The following is a 23,179-nucleotide window of genomic DNA, read 5'->3' on the forward strand; positions in this document are numbered from 1 at the left end:
GAGATCCCCAAATTAAAATGCACAAGAACATTATTGCTAAGTTCTGTGGTTTCCAAGTCAAAGAGAAAATACTATAAGTAACAAGAAAAAAATAATTGAAATACTATGGAACTACAGTTGGAATAATATAAGACTTAAAAGCTTCAATATTAAAAGAACAGAGAGCATGGAATACAATATTTCAAAATGCAAAGGAGCTGGGTTTACCAAGAATAATGAGAATAACATACTCAGCAAAGTTGAGCATAATTACATGGAGTGGGGGGGAATGAACATTTAACAAACTAAAAAAGTTTCAACTATTCTTGGGGGGAGGGGTGGACCCAGGACTCCGTAGAATATTTGATCTATATGAAATATAAGAAGGTAAATTTGAAAGACCAATTATTAGTGACTGAAAAGTCAAAATTATTTATTTCTTATATAGAAAAATGTCAGCTATACCTCCTAAAAATGACATCATTACCTGGGTAGCTTGAAAGAGCATATAAATAGAAGATTTGAAGTTTTGAGGCTGAGCTGAATTGAGATTGAGTTGAATATAATGAAATGAACTAATCATAATAATGAAATAGAACAGAGGAGGTAAAATGGAATAATTATCTCATTTAAAAGATAAATGAGTGGAAGAACCAACATAAAGAAGGGGAAGAGGAAGTGGAAGGCTGATGGTACTAGAACCCTACTTTTATCAGATCTGGGTTAAAAAGGAAAGAAACATTTCAACTAGAAGGGGGAAAGTCTTCTTAATGTACAGAGAAACCAGAAGGAAAGGGGAAAGGATAAGGGAAGGGCTAAGAGTTCCTTTAAGGCAGTGATTCACAAAGTGGGCGCCACCGCCCCCCTGGTGGATGCTGCAGCAATCCAGGAGAGCAGTGATGGCCACAGGTGCATTTGGGGGCAGTGAATAACTGTAAGGGGATAGTATGTGACAGGGTGGGGGGGACTAAGTAATATTTTTTCTGGAAAGGGGGCCGTAGGCCAAAAAAGTTTGCGAACCACTGCTTTAAGGGATGAAGGGACTAAGTAAGAGAAGGAAGAGTAGATTAAGAGAAAAGAAAGTAAGGGGATAAGAAAAGAGAGGGATACCTAGAAGGAAGTACATATCAACAAATAAGGGGTAATATGAAGGGATAAGGAAGGGACTCTTAGGACAAGATAAGGGAAGGATTTTAGGATTGAATTCATATCAAGAGATATCAGGATAGGGTGTAGGAGATAAATAAGGTGTTTTTGGAAAGGTGTATAAAATAAAAACTGAAATATAAGGGGAAAGAGACAAAGGAGGGATCTTTAGAGGGGTGGGGTAATTTAGAACTAGGATGGCTGAGAGAATATAAGGGAAGAGTTCTAAGAAGGGGTACCAGTTAGAGAGGTAGTAGACAGGAGAAACTGAACAACCAAGGTGAGATATGGCAAAAAAAAAAAAAAAAAGGAAGAGAAGGACAAACAGGAATGAAAAAGAGAATGGAGAGAACTGCACAACTAGCAATTGTGACTTTGCATGTGAATGAGATGAATTCACCTATAAAATGAAAACAGCAGAATGGATCAAAACCTAAAACCCAATAATATATTCTTTTCAAGAAACACACTTTAAAATGAGAGATACACATAATGAGACAAAGAAAACAGAGATAGCAATCATCATCTCTGATAAAGTTAAAGCTAAAATAGATATGATCAAAAGAAATAAACAGGGAAAGTATATTATGTTAAAAGGTACCAGAGATAATGAAACATTATAAATATTAAACCTATAAACACCAAATGTTATAGCATCCAAATTTATAAAGGAAAAACTAAATGAATTACAGATGGAAAGGAACAACAAAACAATAATACTGAGGAGCTTTGATTTTCCCCTCTCAGAACTAGATAAATCTAACCAAAAAAATTCATAAGAAAAAAGTTAAGGAGATGATTAGTATCTTAGATAAGATAAATATTACAGATGTCTGGAGAGAATTGAATGGGAACAGAAAAGAGTATACCTTCTTTTCAGTGGTACATGGTATTTTTACAAAAATTGACCATATATTAGGGCATAAAGTATTATACTTAATTGTAGAAAAGCAGAAATAGTAAATGCATTCTTTTTTAGACCACAATGCAATAAAAATTTCATGTAATAAGGGATCATGGAAACACAAAGTAAAGACAAATTGAAGGCTAAATAATCTTAAATAATGAGTGGATTAAAGAGCAAATAATAGAAACAATAAATAATTCTATTTGATATTGTGAATGATATTGAGACAACATACCAAAACCTATGGGATACAGCAAACACGGTAGAGGAATATGTATATCTATGAATGCTTATATCATTAAAATAGAGAAAGATCAATGCATTGGGAATTCGATTTTAAAAATTAGAAAAAGAACAAATTAAAAATCCCCAGATAAACACCAAATTAGAAATTCTAAAAACTAAATGTGGGAACAATGAGACCATATGTAAGAAAATCATTTAATTAAAAAATAAATCTTGGAGTCAGCTTTATGAAAAATTCAATAAACTTGATAAGTGTAGCAAGGAACTTCTAGACAAGATGGAGAACAGCTTGAGTGACAGGATTGTTGGTTACAGAATTTGGAATTCAATCAGGGTGGCATGAGTCAATGGCAAAAGATAGTTGGGATCACCTCTATAAAAACTCATGGACTGAGCCACCCAGAATCTTGGTTTTGAGGAAGAGGACTTTGGGAGTGGGTGGCAAAAGGATGGGTAGACTATAGACCTGCTAATCCAGCATCCATATCTCAATATCACAAGAAGCTTCATTCACCTTGCTACTATATTGAGCTGAGAGACAAGAACAGCACAGCTGCTAAGAAGAACATCACTATCCCTCCCTTAGGTTCAGGCCATGGCCAGGCTGGACCAGGGACTGTGAGAGAAGAAGAGTCTCCAGCCAATATCAACCTACTGTTTTAGATCCAAATTACCTTAGTTCCATAGATTTAGCATAGCATTTCCCAGCACCTCTTTCCCTATCCTGTTCTTACTCTTTTGAGCTAAGCAATAAACTCTGTTACAACTTAATCCAAGTGAAGGTTGGCATTTCCTTCCCGGGCTAGTAAACATTTTCAGCTATAGGGAAAGGAATTTATCAAATCTCAGTCAGAAATTAGAGTTATCTGTTTAGCACAGGGGTTGGCAATGTATGGCTCTCGAGCCATATCTGGCTCTACCTCCCCACCGGCCAGTCCTGGCAGAGTCCCAGGATGTGCCCTAGGGGGCCCTTCAGCCCCCACCCCATATTCCAGCGCCTTCTGCCTCCATCCTCCTCCTTCCGAAGGCATTTATGGCTCTCACGGCCAAAAAGGTTGCTGGCCGTTGGTTTAGCTCATCAACAACCAGCCCATATCCAACCTTATCATCAAACCCAACCCCCAGTCAGGGATATAGAGGAGCTGTGGAGCATACATACAGCCCCTCACTGGTTACTTGGCTTGAGCACTGTTAAGAGGCAAGGGCTTGGCTAAGCTGAACACCCATAAGTCCTGGTGGTTACCGGCACATCTTGGTGATCACAGGCTACCCTATCCATCACTCAGCCTTAGATTCTCCTATTACCTGAAGATCTAGGGCCAGTTAGTCAGGCCCAGCTCATTAAGCTTGGAGCTCCACAGTAGTGTCTTTTAACAAAAGCCATTGATTAATATGATTTAAAAAAGAGAAGAAAAATCAAATCACTAGCATTAAAGATGAAAAAGGTGAAAATGCCACCAATGAAGATGAAATTAAGGCAATTATTAGGAGCTGTTTTTGCTCAATTATAAGCCAACAAGTTAAAGTAAGTGAAATGGAAGAAATCTTACCAAAAAAAACCTGCCTGGACTATCAGAGAAGGAAATGGAATAACTAAATAAACCTATATTAGAAAAAGAAATTGAACAGTCCACAAATGAAATTCCTTTAAAAAAAAACCAACAACAATAACAAAATGTAGTACCAGATAGATTTACAAATGAATTCTACCAAACATTTTGAGATCAACTAATTCCAATATTGAATGAATTATTTGAAATACATGTAAAAAGGAGTTTTACCAAACTCCTTTTATAAAACAAACATGATGCTGTTATCTAAACTAGGAAGAGCAAAAACAGAGAAAGAAAATTATAGAATGATTTCGTTAATGAATATGGGTGCAAGAATAGTAAATAAAATACTTTCTAGAAGATTACAAAAATATATCATTAAGATTATAAACAGGATTTATACCAGGAAAGCAGGGATGGTTTAATATCAGAAAACTATCAACATAATTAAATTAACAACAAAAGAAATAAAAATTGTGTAATTATATCAATAGATCCAGAAAAAGCTTCAGAAAAATACAACACTCTTCTTATTAAAAACACTGGAAAACATAGATAAAATTATGATTTTTCCCTCAAAATTATACAAAGCAACTACCTAAAACCATCAATAACTATTATTTGTAATGGAAATAAGCTAGAAGCCTTCCCCAAAAGATCAGGAGTAAAACAAGGATGCCCATTATCACTAATATTATTTAACATAGTATTAGAAATGCTAGCAGCAACAACAAAAGAAGGAAAAGAAATAGAAGGTATCAGAATAGGAAAGAGGTAATAAAAGTATCTCTTTTTGCAGATGACATGATGGTATATGTGGGAAATACCAGTGATTCAACTAAAAAGTTAATTGAAATTTTTAACAATGTTAGCAAAATACCAGGATATAAAATAAATTTACATAAGTCGTTGGCATTTTTGTATATTACTTATAAAGCCCTCTAAGAAGAGAGAGACAGAGATAATGCATTTAAAATAATCATAGAAAGAATAACATACCTGGGAGTGTACCTGCCAAAACAAACCTAGGAACTACATGAACATGATTATAAAATATTTTTATGCAAATGAAGTCAAATCTAAATAACTGTAGAAATGTTAATTGTTCATGTATGGGAAAACTAATATAATTAAAATGACAATCCTACCTAAACTGACCTGCTTATTCAATGCCATCCTACTTAAATTACCAAAAAATTATTTTATTGGGCTAGAAAAAATGAAAACAAAACAAGGAAGAACAAAAGATCAAAAACATTGTAAGAATTAATGGGGGAAAATATAAAGGAAGTTTAGCAACATCATATTTTTTTTTAAACCCTTATACTTCGGTGTATTGTCTTATAGGTGGAAGATTGGTAAGGGTGGGCAATGGGGGTCAAGTGACTTGCCCAGGGTCACACAGCTGGGAAGTGGCTGAGGCCGGGTTTGAACCTAGAACCTCCCATCTCTAGGCCTGACTCTCACTCCACTGAGCTACCCAGCTGCCCCCATCAGATTTTAAATTGTATTGTAAATTAGTAATCATTGAAACCATTTGGTGTTGGCTAAGAAATAGAAAGGTAGATCAGTGGAACAAGACAGTGGAACAAGACAGCCTTGTATTTGACAAAATTATAGATCCAGGTTTTGGGGATAAGAAATCACTATTTAGCAAAAATTATTGGAACAATTAGAAAGTAGTTTGGTAGAAACTAGGTACAGACCAATATCTTACATCATTCACTTAGATCAGATCAAAATGGATATAGCCCTAGACATAAAAGAAGTTATTTTAAGTAAATTAGAATAATAGGGAATATATTCAGATTAATGGATGGGAGAAGAATTTATGAGACAAGAGATGGAGAGCATTGTAAAATGCAAAATGTATAATTTTCAGTACATTAAATTGAAAAGATTTTGTACAATTCAACATAATACTATCAGTTATACTAGATCCATCTGTTTCCAGAAAAAGCAAACTCAGTTATACTAGATCCATCTGTTTCCAGAAAAAGCAAACTCACAGATGATAAATTCCTAGTGAATATCATGTTCTCTTTATTCCGTAAGCACCGGATCAAAACGGCTGAGCTGGAGCCTTCACAGCCAAAGACGTGAGCAATATTCTAGGAGTTTCAAAGGAATAGACATTTATAAGTATCAAAGGAAGAGACTGAGGGAATTTCTGTTTCCCAATGAAAAGAATTTAGGAGGCAGGGCAAATTCTCCAACTGAATCTTCCACTTTCCACCCCTCCCACCCTTAAAGTCTAGATCATGTTTTCTCCAAAACACTAAACATTGGCTTTCTAAAGATTATCATACAGTCAAATAAGTCTTTGAAAATTTGGCTCCAAATTTTCTAAGAAATACTAACTGTTGGGTCAAGCTTTTTAAGGGTTATAGATTTGAAAACTTTTAGAGCTTAGAGGTCACTTGGTCCAACCCCCTTATTTTATAGAAATCTGGGGCCCCAAAACAGGAAGTGACATTACCAAGGTCACCTGACTAGTTACTGACAAAATCTAGTTGGAGTTGTATCTAACTTTGAACCTAAGAAAACTTTCTTAAAATGGATGGAAGTCCCAAAGATAATTGTCACTGGAGAAAAAGAAGGCTAGAACTTACTTGAAAAATGGGAAAAGGGTTATTTATCACCAAGCCTGGAAGAACAGAAACCCCACTCTGTGATATGGCTCTATGGAATAGGCCTTTGGTCACTGGAGACAGAACCTGCAAGAAATGAAAAAGAAAAAAGAAAAGGAAAGGAAAAAAATGAAAAAGAGAATATCTAAGAGAGAGATGCTCCTCAGGAAGAGTTCTAGTTTAAGTGATTCTACATTCAAGGAAAGATTAGAGATTAGTTGGTCATGGAAATTAATATCAAATAATGTTAGGCAGGAAGGGAGCTTAGAATTCCTCTAGTCCAATTTCCAGGTCATCTCATTCCCAGTCCAATGCTCTTTCTACTACGCCACCCTCTGTTTGCCCTGATTGGGGAATCATCTGCAAACTCACAAGGATAGAGACAGCAATTCCTCCCATTGATTGTCCAGAGATGGTCACTGAGCTGGGGTCTCCTCCAAAGTGAGCAATGTTGCCCTGGACCCATTGTAAAGCAGCCACTAGGTCCAAGAATCCCCAGTTACCAGGTGCAAGCTCATCCCCAGTGCTGAAAACCCAGAGAGACAGCAGGGAGCCTGAGGTCAGGTTCTGCATGCTAGAAAGACTTATATTTATTAATTAGATGAAAGCATCAGGTATGCATGACAAATTGCAAATATTAGGAACCTTGAAAGCATAGCTAGCACATTGGGGGATTAAATCAAAACCTAAAAAGATCAAAGAAAACTAGAATGGTAGTATGAATCTAATATAATGATGCTAAATAAAGAGAAATGTAAAATCTACATTTGGGCTTAAATAGTGAATTGTACAATTATAGCATTGAGGAGGCATGGTTAGATAATAGTTCATGTGAAAAAGAGCTTGGGGTTTTAATGCATCATTTCTCACAAAAAAACAAAAAACAAAAAACAAACGCTCCATTTCCCAATTCCATGCATTTTCATCAACTGTTCCTTATGGCTGGAATTCCCTCCCTCTCCATCTCTGCCTCTTGGCTTCCTTCAAGTCCACAAGAGCCCTTCATAATGCTCCTTCATCTTAGTGCCTTCCCTTAGAAACTAACCCCACACCCCAATTCTTCTTCATACATAGTTAAAAAAAACAAGCAAACAAACAACCTTACCTTCTGTTTTAGAATCAATACTGTGTATGGGCTCCAAAACAGAAGAGTGGAAGGGGCTAAGCAATGGGGGTTAAGTGACTTGCCCAGGGTCATCCAGCTAGAAAGTGTCTGAGGTCACATTTGAACCCAGGACCTCCCATCTCTAGGCTGGCCCTCAATCCACTGAGCCACCTAAATGCCCCATCTATATGGTTTTTTGGCAGAGACTGTGAACTCCTAGGGAGTTGGAACTGCCTTTCCCCCCACCTTTGTAACCTCAGAGCTTAACACAATGCCTGACACATAGATGTTATTTCATAAATGCTCGTTAACTTGATTTAATGATTATAATATGAGTCAACAGTGTGAAATGACTCTAGGTGGCTCAGTGGATTGAGAGGGATGTCTATATACAGGAGGTCCTGAGTTCAAATGTGGCTTCGGATACTACTTAGCCAAATGATCCTGGGCAAGTCACTTAACTCCCTCCCCCCCTCCACCCCCCATTGCCTAGCTCTTACTGTTCTTCTGCCTTAGAACCAATGCTTAGTATTAATTCTATGACAGAACGTAAGGGGTTTTGTTTTTTTTTAATGGTGTGGAATGACAAGAAAATATAACATGATCTTAGGTTGACTTAAAAGAGACCTTTTGTCTAGAAGTTAGTTAATTTGCCTGTGTTCAGAATACATTTGGAATATTTTACTCACTTCTGGGGGTCATGTTTTAGAAAGGTGTCATAATCAGACTCTGGGAGCCGAGAGTCTCACCTTGATTGGCAGGCGAAGACAGCTGGACATCAGAATGTTCCCAGAGGTCATGAGGACAGGAGGAAAGGCAGTTGGGCAGAGAGGGTATAAATACCCTGACAGCCCCCTGACAAGGACCCTTGGACCCCTTTTGTCTTTGGGGACCCTTTTGGCTTTGACTTTGCTTTGGCTGAGCCTTGCCTAAACTCTTGCCTTGGACATTTGACCTTGAACATTGAGTGACCTGTGGGTCTGACCGTGGATCCTCTGATTCTCTCTGAATCCCCTAGATATTTAGGCACCTAACCCATCTCTAGATATTTAGGTATCCCGGGGTTGGGGGAGGGAGTGGATCCGGGAAGTGGGTAGGAGAAGAAGCAGAGGGGGTAAGGGTGGCATTTACTGAAGGCTGTAGGACTGGCACAACAACTAGCAGTAAGAAGCTGAGAGAAATCATCAACATTTGTGTCATCCAAACAGTTTGCTTACTCTGGTTTGGCTGTGGCCAGGCTGAGACAGAGGAGGTGAAGAACAAGCCAGCATTACTGAACAGCCTACAGTCCTGAGGGATTATTGTCATAGATTTAGTGATAGGGTCACCTATTCCCCAACCTGTTCCTGATCATTCCTTTCCCTTGTATACAATGTAGATTCCATCACCACTCTGGGGAGGGAGCAACGCAGTCAGATGAACATTATCCAAGGCTGATAGAGCCCAACACCAATAATAATCAATCAACCCCAGGTGGGACCTGAAAGGGTTACCCATCCATTGACCTTTAGGGATTCTGCCTGGGCACTGTTATAAAGAAGGGCAGTTATTATAACATCCAGCTGGGTGGCAAGACTCGGGTGTCCCTGCACCAGCCATTAGGGAACCAAACCACAGCTTCCTCAGATTATATACAGATTAATAACAACTATAATAACTAGCCTTGGTAATATTAGTAGCAGGGTAGAGATTATCCTCTCCCTTATTTTTATAACAAAGGCCATTGACACATTAGAATATTCCAAAAGAGGAGGCCTAGACGGTGAGAAGACTAGGGATTATCACATATGGATTGATTAAAAGAAATAGGGGTTTTTGATAAAGGCCTCATTTCTCAGATATATAAAGAATTAAGTCAAATTTATAAGAATCCAAGTCATTTCCCAATTGATAAATGGTGAAAAGATATGAATAGGCAGTTTTCAGATGGAAAAATCAAAGCTATCAATAATCATATGAAAAAAAATGTTCCAAATCCCTCTTGATTAGAGAAATGCAAGTTAAAACAACTCTGAGATACTACCCCACATCTATCAGATTGGCCAAAATGACAGTAAAGGAAAATTATAAATATTGGAGGGGATGTGGCAAAATTGGGACACTAATGCATTGCTGATGGAGTTGTGAAACTGATCCAACCATTCTGGAGGGTAATTTGGAATTCTGTCAAAAGGGCTATAAAAGAATGCATACCTTTTGATCCAGTAATATCACTACTGGGTCTGTATCCCAAAGAGATAAAAAAATATTGGGAAAGGACCTGTTTATACAAAAATATTTATAGCTGGCTTTTTGTGGTAGCAAGGAATTGGAAACTAAAGGGATGTTTGTCAATTGGGGAATGGCTGAACAAATTATGGCATATAATAGTGATGGAATACTATTTTACTATAAGGAATGATGAAGAGAATGATTTCAGAAAGAGCTAGAAAGACCCATGTGAACTGATGCAGAGTGAAATAAGCAGAACTAGGAGACCATTATACACAGTAACTACAATATTGTGGAAGGATCAAATGAGATAAATTTTGCCACAAATAGCAATACAATGATCCAGGGCAATTCTGAGGGACTTAAGAAAAAGAATGCTATCCACCTCCAGAGAAAGAACTGTTCAAGTAGCAATTGTAATAGTAGAATTATAGAGATGAGAGTAAGTTTTTCTTTTTTTAATTTTAAACCCTTAACTTCTGTGTATTGACTTATAGGTGGAAGATTGGTAAGGGTAGGCAATGGGGGTCAAGTGACTTGCCCAGGGTCACACAGCTGGGAAGTGTCTGAGGCCGGATTTGAAGAGAGTAAGTTTTAAGAGAAGTTGAATGTTGTCTTTAAGGTGCTAGCATGGGCACATGCTAGGAACTTTGGAGAGAGGATTCTGAAATGTAGGGGACAGAGGAGGAAGAGTTTTGAAGGTACAACTGGCACTTCCTGTCCAAGCTGGGAGAGGAAGAGCTGCTTTTGTTAGCTTTCCTACCTCAAGCCTTTGGTGGATGAAGGGAAACCTTCAAACCATTTTCCTGAGGTTTCTGTTTAGCTGGTGAACATCCTGGCGAAGAATTAGTTATCCCAATTTTACCTTGAAATCCTGACACTTGGGCTCTGAGGATTTTCCTCAGGGACAGACCCAGCTGGGTAGACTCAGCCTTCTTGGGTCCACTCAGCACAACTTGGAGACAACTTTGGAAGAAATAACTGAATCAAAGTCTGAGGATTATAGTCAGGTAGATAGTCAGATTTCAGGGACATTTAGCCAGAAATAGGGAGCTGATAGGGAGTCTGAAGACCAGAAAATGAACTTAGTTTTAGTGGGCATGAATTAAAAAAATTAGAGCTAGGGAAACCCTTGTTCCTAATCCTCATTTCCTAACCTTGATCTACAATAAAATAGATACTTTTTCTTCCTGTATCTCCAGGGGTTTTGTGTGCCACTGGCCCAGTGAGGGAAATCTGCTTTCCTCTCACAGACAGGGAGCTGAGATACCCAGAGAAAACAACTGGGTATCTAGGCAGCTCTCTAAGGTGTATTACACCATCTATCCACCTTGGTCTCTCAATTAGCGACCTGTATTTTTTCACAATGCAAATGAAAATATGATTTATCACTTGTTTATTTGGGCATATGTTTTGGGGTTTTGGTTCTATAAGATTATTCACTTTAAAAAATGAAAAATATAGAAATATGTTTTGCATGATAATATATGTAGAACCCAGATTGAATTACTTGTCTACTCTGGGAGGGTGAAGGGAAGAAGGGAGGAAGACAATATGGATCATATATTTGGAAAACTTATGTGGAAATTTGTTATTAAAATTAAAAATTTTAAAAGAAAAAGAACCTGGTGAAAAAGAAAATTTAGGGAGATGGGAGAGTCATCTACAAGTGTTAGAAAGCCTGCCATGTGGAGGAGGGTTAGATTCATTGTGTTTGGCATATTGAGGCCCAGATTGGGGGGCGGTTATAAAACTATCCTAGTCACTTTCTCACCTCAAGAATCCCTGGAATCCTAATCTGTATTGTACCATTACCACAACAATATCTTCATAGGCTGATAAAGGTGATCCATCCTGTGAGGACGCAGATCCAATTGCCAGTGATCCACCATGGATCCAGAACATCACCTAAGAGAAACAGTGAAAGGAGCAAAGTCTTGTAAACAATCTCTGGGGGAAATCCTCAGCCACTGGAAGGTGTGCTCTTTCTAAGGAAGGCTCCTTTCCTATTGTCTGGGCTGAGAGCCCCCTGCAACAAGTATGGCGCCTCTCTTGTTGGCTTTACCTTGATTAGTGTGGTAGAACTTAGGGGCAGGGTAATAGTCATATTCATGTAACCTCCTTCCCCCAGTCCTAGAAATCATTGTAGGGACATAATAACAAACACCACTGTAGGTGAAGAAGAACTTTTTGCCAGGGTCCAGGAGTATCCAAATGCAGAAATGTTCCATCATGGGAAAAGTCCTGCTTAAGAAAGAGTTGCTCAAAGGGGCTTGGATTCTAAGAGTAGCCTTGCCTTTGGGGATGCACATTGACTGTGCTACTGGGAAATTCTAGACTCTCTCTGCCCAGCAGCCCTGAGCACAGGATTAAGTGAAAGGCTTTTCTGACTCCTAGCAGCCCTGAGGACAGGGTGAGGGGATCTAGTTTCAGTCAGTCAGTCCACAAGTATCTTAAGTACTTACTGTCAGGCATTGTGCTAAGCACTAAGGGATATAAAGAAAGACAAATCTACAGCACCTGTCTTCTAGGAAATCGCATTCTAATAGGGGAAGACAACATGCAAAAAACAAATTGCACATATAAAGTATAAAGGAGCAAAGGTGATTTGTGTGTTTGGGGGTGAGGAAGAAGAGCTGGGAAATGCCTCTTACAGAAAGTGGGATTTGAGTTGTGTCTTATAGGCATCCAGGAGGTCAGAAGGCTTAGACTAAAAGGAAAAGCAAGCCAAGTATGTGGGACAGCCTGTGAAAAGGCATGGAGTTATGAAATGATATGCTGGGGCAGCTAGGTGGCCCAGGGGATAGAGAGCCAGGCCTGGAGAAAGGAGGTTCTGGGTTCAAATGTGGCTTCAGACTCTTCTTAGCTATGTGACCCTGGGCAAGTCACTTAACATCCATTGCCTAGCCCTTACTGCTCTTCTGCCTTGGAACCAATATACAGTATTGATTCTAAGATGGCAGATAAGGATGAAATCAGAGAGAGAGAGACAGACAGACAGACAGAGACAGACAGACAGAGACTGCGTGTTGTGTTTGAGGGATAGTGATGAAAAAGTCCCTTGGTTGTAGAATCTGTGGAGAAGATTAAAGTGAATGTAAGGAGACTAGAAAGTAGGAAAGGGCCAGGTTGTAAAGGACTTTATCAGACAAACGGAAGATTTTATATTTGATCCTGGTGGCAATAGAGAGCCACTGCAGTTTATTGAGTAGATATGTTCAGACTTCTGTTTTAGAAGGATGAATTGGAGTGAGGAGAATCTTGAGGACAAGAAACTAAAGGGAAGATGATATTCATGGTCTGGGAGTAAGGAAATGAGAGTCCGTGCCAGGGTGGCATGGTGGGGGTGGAGGTGATATAATAAAGATGTTACAAAGGCAAATTTGATGATGGATTTCAGATGGAGAGTGAATACAAGTAAGGAATCAAGGATGGCATCAAGGTTATGAGCCTAGGTGAATGGGAAGAAGGTGCTGCCCTTGACAAGACCAGGGAAACTGGGAAGGGAATGGAAAAGAACAAACTTTTGTGAAACACTGACTTAATGCCAGGCATTATGCTAAGAACTTTATAGATATCATTTCATTTGATCATCATAACACTGTGAGGTAGATGCTATAATTATTCTCATTTTACAGATAAGGAAACTGAGGCAGAAGTTGAGTGACTTGCTCAGGGTCACATAATTATTAAGTATCTGAGGCTGGATTTGAACTCAAGTCTATCCTGAATCCAGGCCCACTCCACCACCAGAGATTTCAAAGCAAAAGCAGCATTACTTAACAGGTAACTTATCCTTCTTCTGTCTGGAGGTTGGAGTGTAGATGTTGAGATAGAGACAGTCTTCAGATATTGGGAAGAGTTGCTGCTTCCCATCTAAAGTATTTTTCATAAGGTCGGTCCTTTCTAATTCCTGCAAACACCTTCATGAATGAAAGAAAAGTCACAATGATTCAGGTCAAGATATCAATAGACTTTTTAGAAATCCTTTAAACCTTGTGGGAACCAGAGTCTAGAAAGAGGCACTTAAAAGAAAAGGATCAGGGCAGCTAGGTGACTCAGTGGATAGAGAACCAAGCCTGGACATGGAAGGTCCTGGGTTCAAATATGGCCTCAGATATATCCTAGCTGTGTGACCCTGGGCAAGTCACTTAACCTAATTACCTAGCCCTTACTACTCTTCTGTCCTGGAACCAATACTCAGTGTAAATTATAAGACAGAAAGTATTATGTTATGAATATATATGGAAACATATGATTATAATTACATATGATATATAATTATATAATATTGTATACTTATAATATATAATTAATAACATAAGCATATAATATTATAATTATACTGCAGGTAACAGAATTATTTTATATAATATATAGTTAATAAAATTATTATGGTAATGCATTATTATGTTATATGCTATAATAATATAATATCATAAATATACTATATTACAATTATATATTTTATATATCATTAACATAAGTATAACATTCTATATAATATGTAATTAGCAACACAATTATGTTTTATGTATAATATTACAATTATAAGGTAAGGTATTTTATATATGCATGTATAATAATAGGATCATTGGATTGAGAGTTGGAAGGGACGTTAGAGGCCATTTGCCTCCCCCTCTTCTATTTTTTAATAAAAAAGGAAACAAGTACAGGAAAGTTATTTACCCAAGGTCACATCAGGACTAACTAGCAGAATCAAATATCTAACCAAGATTCCCCAATTCCAGAAAATAGGCCATACAAGAATGATTATCCTCATCTTAAAGATGAGGAAATCAAGGACCAAAAATGGAAAGTGACTTGTTCAAGGTCCTTTCCAATAGGCTAAGTATTACTTTTTGAGAGTAGTCACCACAGAGCTCTGCTCCTTTGTGAGACTCATTTCTGTTGAACTCATTTTGTTTCTTTCACCATACATAATCCCTAACTGCCTGGTGTTTACATCGCTTATGAAAGTTAGTCCTATCCAATATAAGAGTGACCTGCATTCCTATAATATTTTATGGCATTTAGAGCCCTTTCCTTATTAAACACATCTGACAGAGGTGATAAAATTATTACTAGCATAACCCCGAATTGGAGCCTCTCCCTACGTCATAAGCAGTATTATGAAGATTATTGACCCAAACCAACTTTTTCTGCTTTCGTGGGCTGACTTTAGGTCCTTCTAGAAAAGAAAAGAAACAGGTCTCCTCCTTAGAGCTATTGCCAAACTGGCTATTGCTTCACCACCCTTCCTCACAATTCAGCTGTCCTATCTTCTTTATTGGGTTAACCCTCACATTGGGGGAAATTCAGTGGCATCTTTTACACCCTCCCAAGGCTCAGCAGGCTGTGGAGGAGAGAATCTCCCAGCTCCCAGAGGAGGCTTGGCAAATGGAATTCCCAGGAAAACATCCACAAGACGGTCAGTTCCCTTGACAGCCACCTGTTTCCCACGGACCAGACCAAGCTGGGTCATCACTTCAGGCTGGGCAGCCTCTTGCCCTGTAAGACAAAGATTCTTTCAGGTTTTCTCTCACTCAAAATTCAGTTTCCATAAAAACTAGGAAGTGGTTCCTCCTTCCATGATGTTTTTTTCTCTCTCTTAGAATTCTTTCCCCCCAATCTTTGTTGTTATTTGATAATTTTTTCAATCATTTCCTATTCTTCATAACCCATTTGGGATTTTCTTGGCAAAGATACTGGAGTAGTTTGCCATTTCCTTCTTCAGCTTATTTGGCGGATGTGGAAACAGGCAAATAGGGTTAAGTGACTTGCCCAGGGTCACACAGCTAGTAAATGTGAGGCTGGATTTGAATTCAGGTTTTACTGTCTCCAGATCTAACACTGTATCTGCTTCACTACATAGCTTTCCCCTCTCCCCCTATAAATATAAAACAATAATTTTATGATCTTTTAGGGCTCTGTCTGATTCAGATCCAAAGACTGAGTTGGAATAATAGCCAGAAAGGTTTGAAAATACATTGGAATTCAGAAAATTGTTTGATGAATAATCAAGGTGAGTGCCATTATCAAGACAGGCTCTGTTGAGTTTAACTTTTGGAGTCTAGGATTTCTCAGTGTTCTTATGTGGAAAATGAAGGGGTTGAACTAGATAAGGTCTTTTCAGAGTGTAAGAGCTATGTGGGATTAGTCACCACAGTTCACTAGTGTCCCACTAGAGCTATTGTGGCAGGCAGGAGGAGTTGCCCAATCAAGGAGAGCTTTGCAGACAAAGGTGTCATCACTGACACTATAGATGAGGAAACCCTTCTCTGATGCTTTTCCTTTTCTGACTTTAGAGGTCTCCCTCCCTCATATAACCTTAATAATAAATAGGGGATGACCAATTAATGGATCAGAATATCCTCATATTTGTTGAAGCCTTTCCTGGCAGATCTTCAAGACCATTCAGGCTGCCATTCCCTCAACCTGGACTCGACTAAGATTCCTAGTAGGGAGAAGAATGTGGTTGATGGGGGTAACCTCTTATCCAATATTAGGTACTTCATTGTGAATATTCCTGATTAATCCTGCCCCTCTGCTATTGAATTATAAACCTATAGACTCAGAAATTTAAGCTAATTAGGACCTTAGAATATGGAATGTTAGAGCTGGGCAGGCCCTTAGAATATAGACTATATGAGTTGGAAGAGAATTTGGAACAAAGAATGTTGGAAATGGAGGAGCATTTAGAATGTTAAAGGTAGAAGACTGTTAAAATGGATGGGTGTTTCAGAACATAGAACATCAGAGTTGGAAGGGTCCTTAGACTATATTGTCAAAAGTGATTAATATGAAAAAATGTTTTATATGACTGAAAATGTAAAATGTATATGAGATTGCTTCCCATCTCAAGGGAGTTGATGGGGAGGGAAAGATGGAGAGAATTCGAGATTGAGTGTTCTTTGAAAAATGTTGGAAACTGTTTTTGCATGTAATTGGAGGAGAAATTAAATTAAATAAATAATGTATTGTCAGAGCTAGAAGGACATTTGTTGGAGATGGAAGGGACCTTAAAATATATTGTTAATAATTTTTAACTAATAATTTATTTTTTCTCCAATTACTTATAAAAACCATTTTTAACATTTAAAACATGTTTAAGTTCCAACTTCTCTCCTTCCCCTCACTTTCCCTTCACTTTCCCTCCCCTTCCTACTATAAGGATGGAATTTGTGCAAGGGGGATGGGATGAAAGGAGCGAGAAGAAGGCAGTTGGTGATAATTACTGACAATTGAGAGACCAGAGAGAATTCTGGGAAGTTCTCCAGAGAAGGAAGTAGGAGAGGGGCTTCCTGCAGAGGTCTGGGAGGACTGAGAGAGGAGGAGGACATCCCAGCTCGAATCCAGTCCTGAGGGCTTCTTGAGGATCTTTCTTTGGACATTGAAACCCTGATTCCCTGGTCAAAGGCATCCCACCACTTCTCACCCATCAAGAATTCAAACTTTGAGTCAGCTAACTTTGGATTCCATTTTGGGAGTGGTCTCTTAGTCTCCTTCCCCCATTACCCAACCTTGCTGAGAGACCCCCTTTCAGTCAAAACTTACAATTATAGGAAAGGATAGAAACAGAAAACTAGAAATAGAAACAGAAGGAGAAGGGGCAGGGAAAGAAGCTTAGGAGTGGGAGCCATTAAGGTTCCCACCTAAGCGACCAACTCCATAGGAATAGAGAAGAGGGCACCCCAAATTCCTCTGCCCTTCACCCCTTTCCCCAATCCCTGAATTGTGATTAGTAAAAGCCATTCATTAGTCAGATAGCATTCCAGAGAGCCTGAGAGACAGCAAGGGAGAGGGGAACCTTGGTCTTGGTCTGGCTGCCTCCATCTTGGAGCCAGACCACCTGCTGTGAGTTGACTGACCTTGGGGGAGGCTTGTGTGAACCCCACCCTCATTCAGAATCAGATTGGGGTACCACATCCCTCATCTTATAGGGAAGCCTCGCCCCTAACTCCTGTGGTGACCATCCAGCTCACTCAGTTTCGGGGTGACACTCCCTCAAAGTCTCCCAGTGTATATTCAGCCTGAGGTGAGAGCTAGAAGAGAGTCTCACTTCATAGATTCTCTCTATCTCCCTTCTATCAAACATTGGTTACTTAGCTCCCTATTATTTTTACACTACTCTCTGATAGGCTAAACAATATGATATTGATTTTACTTGCATAAAAGTATTTTTTGCATGTAAAATATTTTCCATATTAGTCATTTTGTGAAAAGGAATGTAATAAGAATGGAAAAAATGGAAATAAAGAGGAAAGAAAGTGAAATATAGTATATTTTGGTCTGCATTCAGACTCCACCAGCTGGTTCTCTGGAGGCAGGCAGTATTTTTTTATCCCAAATCTCTGGGATCATCTTAGATCACTGTTTTGTTGAGAATAGTTAGACAACAGAAAATAGATTGTTAAAGTTGATGGATGCCTAGGAAAATGGAATGATAAAGCTAGAAAGGTTCTTAGAACACAAAAATAAAATGTTAGAAAAGGAAGCAATTTTAGAATATAGAGTAGTAGGGTTGAAAAACACCTTGGGAGCATCTAACTCTGGTCACCTTTCAGAGTTTATCATAGGTCCTTCCCCTCCGTGCCTATTCTCCCAACTGTCCCTCTCTCACTCTCAAACTCAGATCCCTCTCATCAAAAGCTTAAGGTTACAGGGAAATAACCTCTTACAAAATCCTAGAGATCTTCATTCCGTGTTCTCTGTCTTCTGCCAGGAAGAGGGAAGGAATCTAGCCTACCCACCCATTCTTTGCAGCACAGGGAGAATTCATCAGGAACAGATTTCAGCCCACTTTCCCAAGATAGATCCTGGGCCTGAAGAAACACACCTTCACCTGGGAGCATCAGGAGCCAGGCAGTATAGGTCAGAGACCAAAGCAGAGACTTCTTCCCTCCTGGCATGGTTTTTTCTGGGCCTTGTTGGGAATTCCTGATTGGGTAAAGATGTTTCTTGATCTAGGTAATGGCAACAAATCTTAGGATCTCAGACTTGTAGAAAGATTGTATCTCCTGAGAGAAGAATATTAAGATTCACAAACTTGAAACATATTTTAAACATTTCTTTGTTCAGTTTTGCCACGACTTTTCCAAAAACCACAAACCACCACAGAAATTGTGTGAATTCTTGAAATTTTTTATTGTCTCATGCCCAGTGGATTGGCAAAATTGACAAAAAAAGGATAAGACAAATAATGAAGGGGCTGTGGGAAAACCGTGTACATTAACGCACTGCTATTGGTTTGCTGTGAACTGGTTGAATCACTCTGAAAACCAATTTGGAACAATGAACAACAAATCTATTAATCCATATTTGTCCTTGACCTAGTGATACTGTGACTAGGTCTATACCCCAAAGATATCAAAGAAAGAAGAAAAAGAACCCATATGTTTAAAAATATTTATAGCAGCTTTACCTATTAATTGAGGGATAACTGAACAAGTTATAGTTGTAGGAATGTATTAGAATACAATTATACTGTAGGAAATGACAAGGGAGATGATTTCTGAGAAGCCTGCAAAGACTTGTATGAACTGATGCAAAGTGAAGTGAACAGTCTTAAGAGAGCAATTTATATAATAACTACAATATTGCAAAGCAAACTTTGAAAGACTGATCAACACAGTGACCAACCATAGTTCCAGAGGATTCAGGATAAAATATGAAATATCCCCCTCCAGATAGGGGAGTCTAAGGGAGCAGAATGAAGTGTACTGGTTTTTAGGCATGACTGATTCAGACATTTTGTTTTGTTTAACCATACATATTTGTAACAAGTTTTTTTTTTTCCCTTTCTCAGTAAGTGGGAGAGGGGAAGTGGGAGAGGGAGAATTCAGTAGTAAAAACAAAATAAAATTGAATTAAAAAAAGGAGATAGGGGGCAGCTGGGTAGCTCAGTGGATTGAGAGCCAGGCCTGGAGACGGGAGGTCCTAGGTTCAAATCTGGCCTCAGACATGTCCCAGCTTTATGACCCTGGGCAAGTCACTTGACCCCCATTGCCCATCCTTACCAATCTTCCACCTATAAGTCAATACACAGAAGTTAAAGGGTTTAAAATTAAAAAAAAAAGGAGATAGCTCAAATCTCACCTTCTATTGGAGGGTTTTCCCAGTCCGTACAATCCTTCCTCCCACCTTCCCTCTGAAATCACTTCCAATTCATCTTGTCTGTATCTTGTAGGTACAAAATTGTTTGCATGTTCCACCAACCCCCTTCTCCCTCACTCCATTAGAAAGGTGAACTCCTTGAGGAAGAGACTCTTTTGCCTTTGCATCCCTAGTGCTTGGCACAATGTTTCAACCCAGCAAGTGTCTAGTTAAAGAAAGTCTTGGATTTGATATGAATTTGTCCTTGGGAGTTTATCTATGACACATATATAAGAGAAATTCAAATATTCTCCCAGGTGGTCTTCTTGACTACCAAGCCAGAATATGAGTCCTGGTTTATAAATTATATGAAATATGAAAAAAAAAACATCCTCAGAGGTCCCCTTCTGCCTACACCTTAGCTCACTTAGATGGAATTTACAGTTATACTCAGCAAAATGATACAGATCACATTTTTTAAGTGAATGCATTTTAGCTTAAAATTCCTACTGTTGTACAGTAAGAGATCAGCATAAAGTAAGCAAAAAGCTTGAGGAGAACGATTTCCTTCTGGGAAGATAGAGGGAAGAGATCAGCCCAAATCAAAAAGCTACTCCCGTTCTTCCACTCTTATCCTTTTGTCTATGGTGGCCATTTCTCTCCCCCAATGCTTGTTTCTCTCTGTCCCCAAGCTTTGCACACCAGTAAATTTCAAATTCTTTAATCCTGATTCCTCCACAAAGTCAGGATTATCAACCTCCTCCTCCTGGGGAGATTATTCATTAGTCCTTGGAAGCTTGAAAGAGATTTGGATAACTTTCAAAAAAGCTGATGTATTCACAAATAACTGAAGGTTACCTGTATATTTGTCTTCTTCGTGATTTTATCTCTGGTGGATTAATGTTTATAGCAGGAAAATACCATCAATTAATTCATGAATTAGGATTCTATTTATACATTCCAGAATATAAATTCTCCAAAGGTTACTACTTGGGCTGACAGGCTCTATGTCTGGTTCAGGCCTTCTCTTTACTGATTGTCTCCATTATATCCTGTATATAGGTTCTTTGTACATAGTTGTTTACTCATCGTCTCCCTCATTAGATTATGGGCTTCTAGAGCCAAGTTGATCAACCTATAGCACATGTGCCAGAGGGAGCTACTCCCTTCCCTCTCTCCACTGTGCCTGAGGACATTTTTCACACCACCCACCCCTCTTCCCAGCAGCCCAAATGGGAGTGTTTCCTCCCTCCCCTGTCTGGGGTAAGGAAGCAGTTCACATGAGACATGAAGGTACAGTTTTGTCACTCAGTCTCTAAAAAGTTCACCATCACTGCCCTAGAGAGTAGTGACTATCTTTCACCTTTGTATCTCCAATGCTTAGAATGGTGTCTGGCATATACTCTGTCTTTCCAAAGTGTTTATTAGCTGTTGGAATATTTAATAGCAGAGTCACAGAATGTTTGAACTTGGAAAAGATCTTAGAACAAAATATCGGAACATAGAATATAGGAATTGTAAAAGACTTTAGAACAGAATGTTAGAACATAGAATATTAGAATTGGAAGAGGTCTTAGAAAAGAAGGTTAGAATATAGATTGTTGGGTTCAGTGGATAGAAAGCCAGGTCTGGAGATGGGACTAGTCCTGTTTCAAATTTGACCACGGACACTTCCTAGCTGTGTGACCTTGGGAAAGTCACTTAACTCCACTTAACCCTTACTAATATCAATTCTAATATAGAAGGTAAGGGTTTATATATGTATATGTACATATACATATATATGCATGTAATATTAAAGGTGGAGGATACCTTAGAGATCTTTCAGGACCAATCTTTTCATTTTATAGATGGGGAAACAGAGATGTACTGTAAGAAAGAAGCTTTTCCAGAGTCATGCCACTCTTAAAGGCCCTTTCTTATTTATTCCACTTGTCCTATAAGAATTAGGACGAGATAGGACGAGAAGTGAATTGTCTCAGTGGCCACTTACCAGATAAGATCTCCAGGGGTACCCTGTGTCTCTTTGTCAGTCACCAGAGCAACCAACAGTTCTCTTCCATCCTCTCCATCTCACTACTGAGTCTCACTCTGCCCTCTGATAAAGACTCACTCTGAACCTGCCCTTTTAGATAATTGTAGCTCACATTTCTATAGTGCTTTAAGGTTTACAAAGAACCCTCCTCATAGCAGCCCTGGGAGGTTGGACTCACAGGATCATAGATTTAGAACTGAAAAGAACCTGATCTAGTCTTACTCTCTCTTTTTACAGAGGAGGAAATTAAAACCAGAGAGGGAAGCAAGTTGCCCAAGGTCACTCAGGTAATAGGGAACAGTGTCAGAATTTGAACTCCAAATTAAGTGCTTTTTCCCACACTGCCATGCCCGTTTTACAGATATGGAAACCGAGAACCTCTGAAATAGAATTATCTTCTCATGTTGTTCAGTGAATTAAAATCCTCCTCAGAAAGGTGATAATAATCTTGAAATGGCCATAAAAACTGACCTTGGAAAAAGGAATCCAGAGCTTAAACCCACAGCTTAGATGCCTTGCCCTTAAGAAATAGGCAAGTGTATGTGGTCTCCAAGTTTAGAACTTTCTGGAGGCTGACCACTTCCTGCACATATTGCTCTCACCACTGAGGACAAAAAGAATCAGGGTGAGGTGATGAGCTACCTTTTGAGTTGGCTTTTGGACTTGACTGCCTTTCCTCTAAAAAAAAAAAAGGACAAATCTCCTTTGTTATTTCATTAGCTACATTTCTCAAAATCACTTAGGGTGCATGTCCAGATCTTATTTTTTCACTTGCCAGCGTGGACTAGGAGACGTTTCTGTAGTTCTTATCTTTGTTTTACTACAGACTCTGGGAGGTTTAGGGAAGAAAGGCACACCACACATCCAGCACCCAATCTAATTGTCTGGCCCAGTCCCTTGCCACCTACTTACATAGGATCCGAGGGAACACGAGAACCACAGAGTGGGAAATTGCCTAATCTGATGCAGTCTATATCTGGGCAAGAACCCATCCTATCACTTCCCAAAAAAGTGATATCTGCTGAAATACTTTCAGAACCAGGGAACCTACTACCTCCAGAAGTAGCTCCTCAATTCTATTGTAGAGCAGTTAGAATGAGTTATGGTCATTATATACATAAAGTTGAAAAGGAAGTCAGAGGTCATCTAGTCCAAACTGCTCATTTTAAAGATGAAGAAATACAATCTTAGAAGATTAAGTGTGTAAGGGTTAAATTTAGTGGTTGGACTTAAATTGTATGAAATAACGTGGTCGCCAGTTTTATTATAAGT

General features: G+C 38.8%; 1 protein-coding gene across 1 annotated transcript in view; it reads right to left on the minus strand.

The window, feature by feature from the left end:
• Positions 1-18,691, minus strand: part of LOC123236801 (carboxylesterase 3-like) — a 46,986-nt gene extending 28,295 nt beyond the window's left edge. Inside the window, exons 1-7 of the mRNA XM_044663231.1 lie at positions 18,617-18,691; positions 15,084-15,288; positions 13,562-13,700; positions 11,552-11,685; positions 6,834-6,987; positions 6,444-6,548; positions 5,841-5,942 (exon numbers count right to left, since the gene is read on the minus strand). Coding sequence (XP_044519166.1) covers positions 5,841-5,942; positions 6,444-6,548; positions 6,834-6,987; positions 11,552-11,685; positions 13,562-13,700; positions 15,084-15,288; positions 18,617-18,689 — 912 coding nt within the window. The 5' untranslated portion in view covers positions 18,690-18,691. The remainder of the gene's footprint in view (positions 1-5,840; positions 5,943-6,443; positions 6,549-6,833; positions 6,988-11,551; positions 11,686-13,561; positions 13,701-15,083; positions 15,289-18,616) is intronic.
• Between the last annotated feature and the right edge of the window lie 4,488 nt (positions 18,692-23,179).

The sequence above is a fragment of the Gracilinanus agilis genome, chromosome 2 (genome assembly GCF_016433145.1).
Source record: "Gracilinanus agilis isolate LMUSP501 chromosome 2, AgileGrace, whole genome shotgun sequence".
NCBI lineage: Eukaryota > Metazoa > Chordata > Mammalia > Didelphimorphia > Didelphidae > Gracilinanus > Gracilinanus agilis.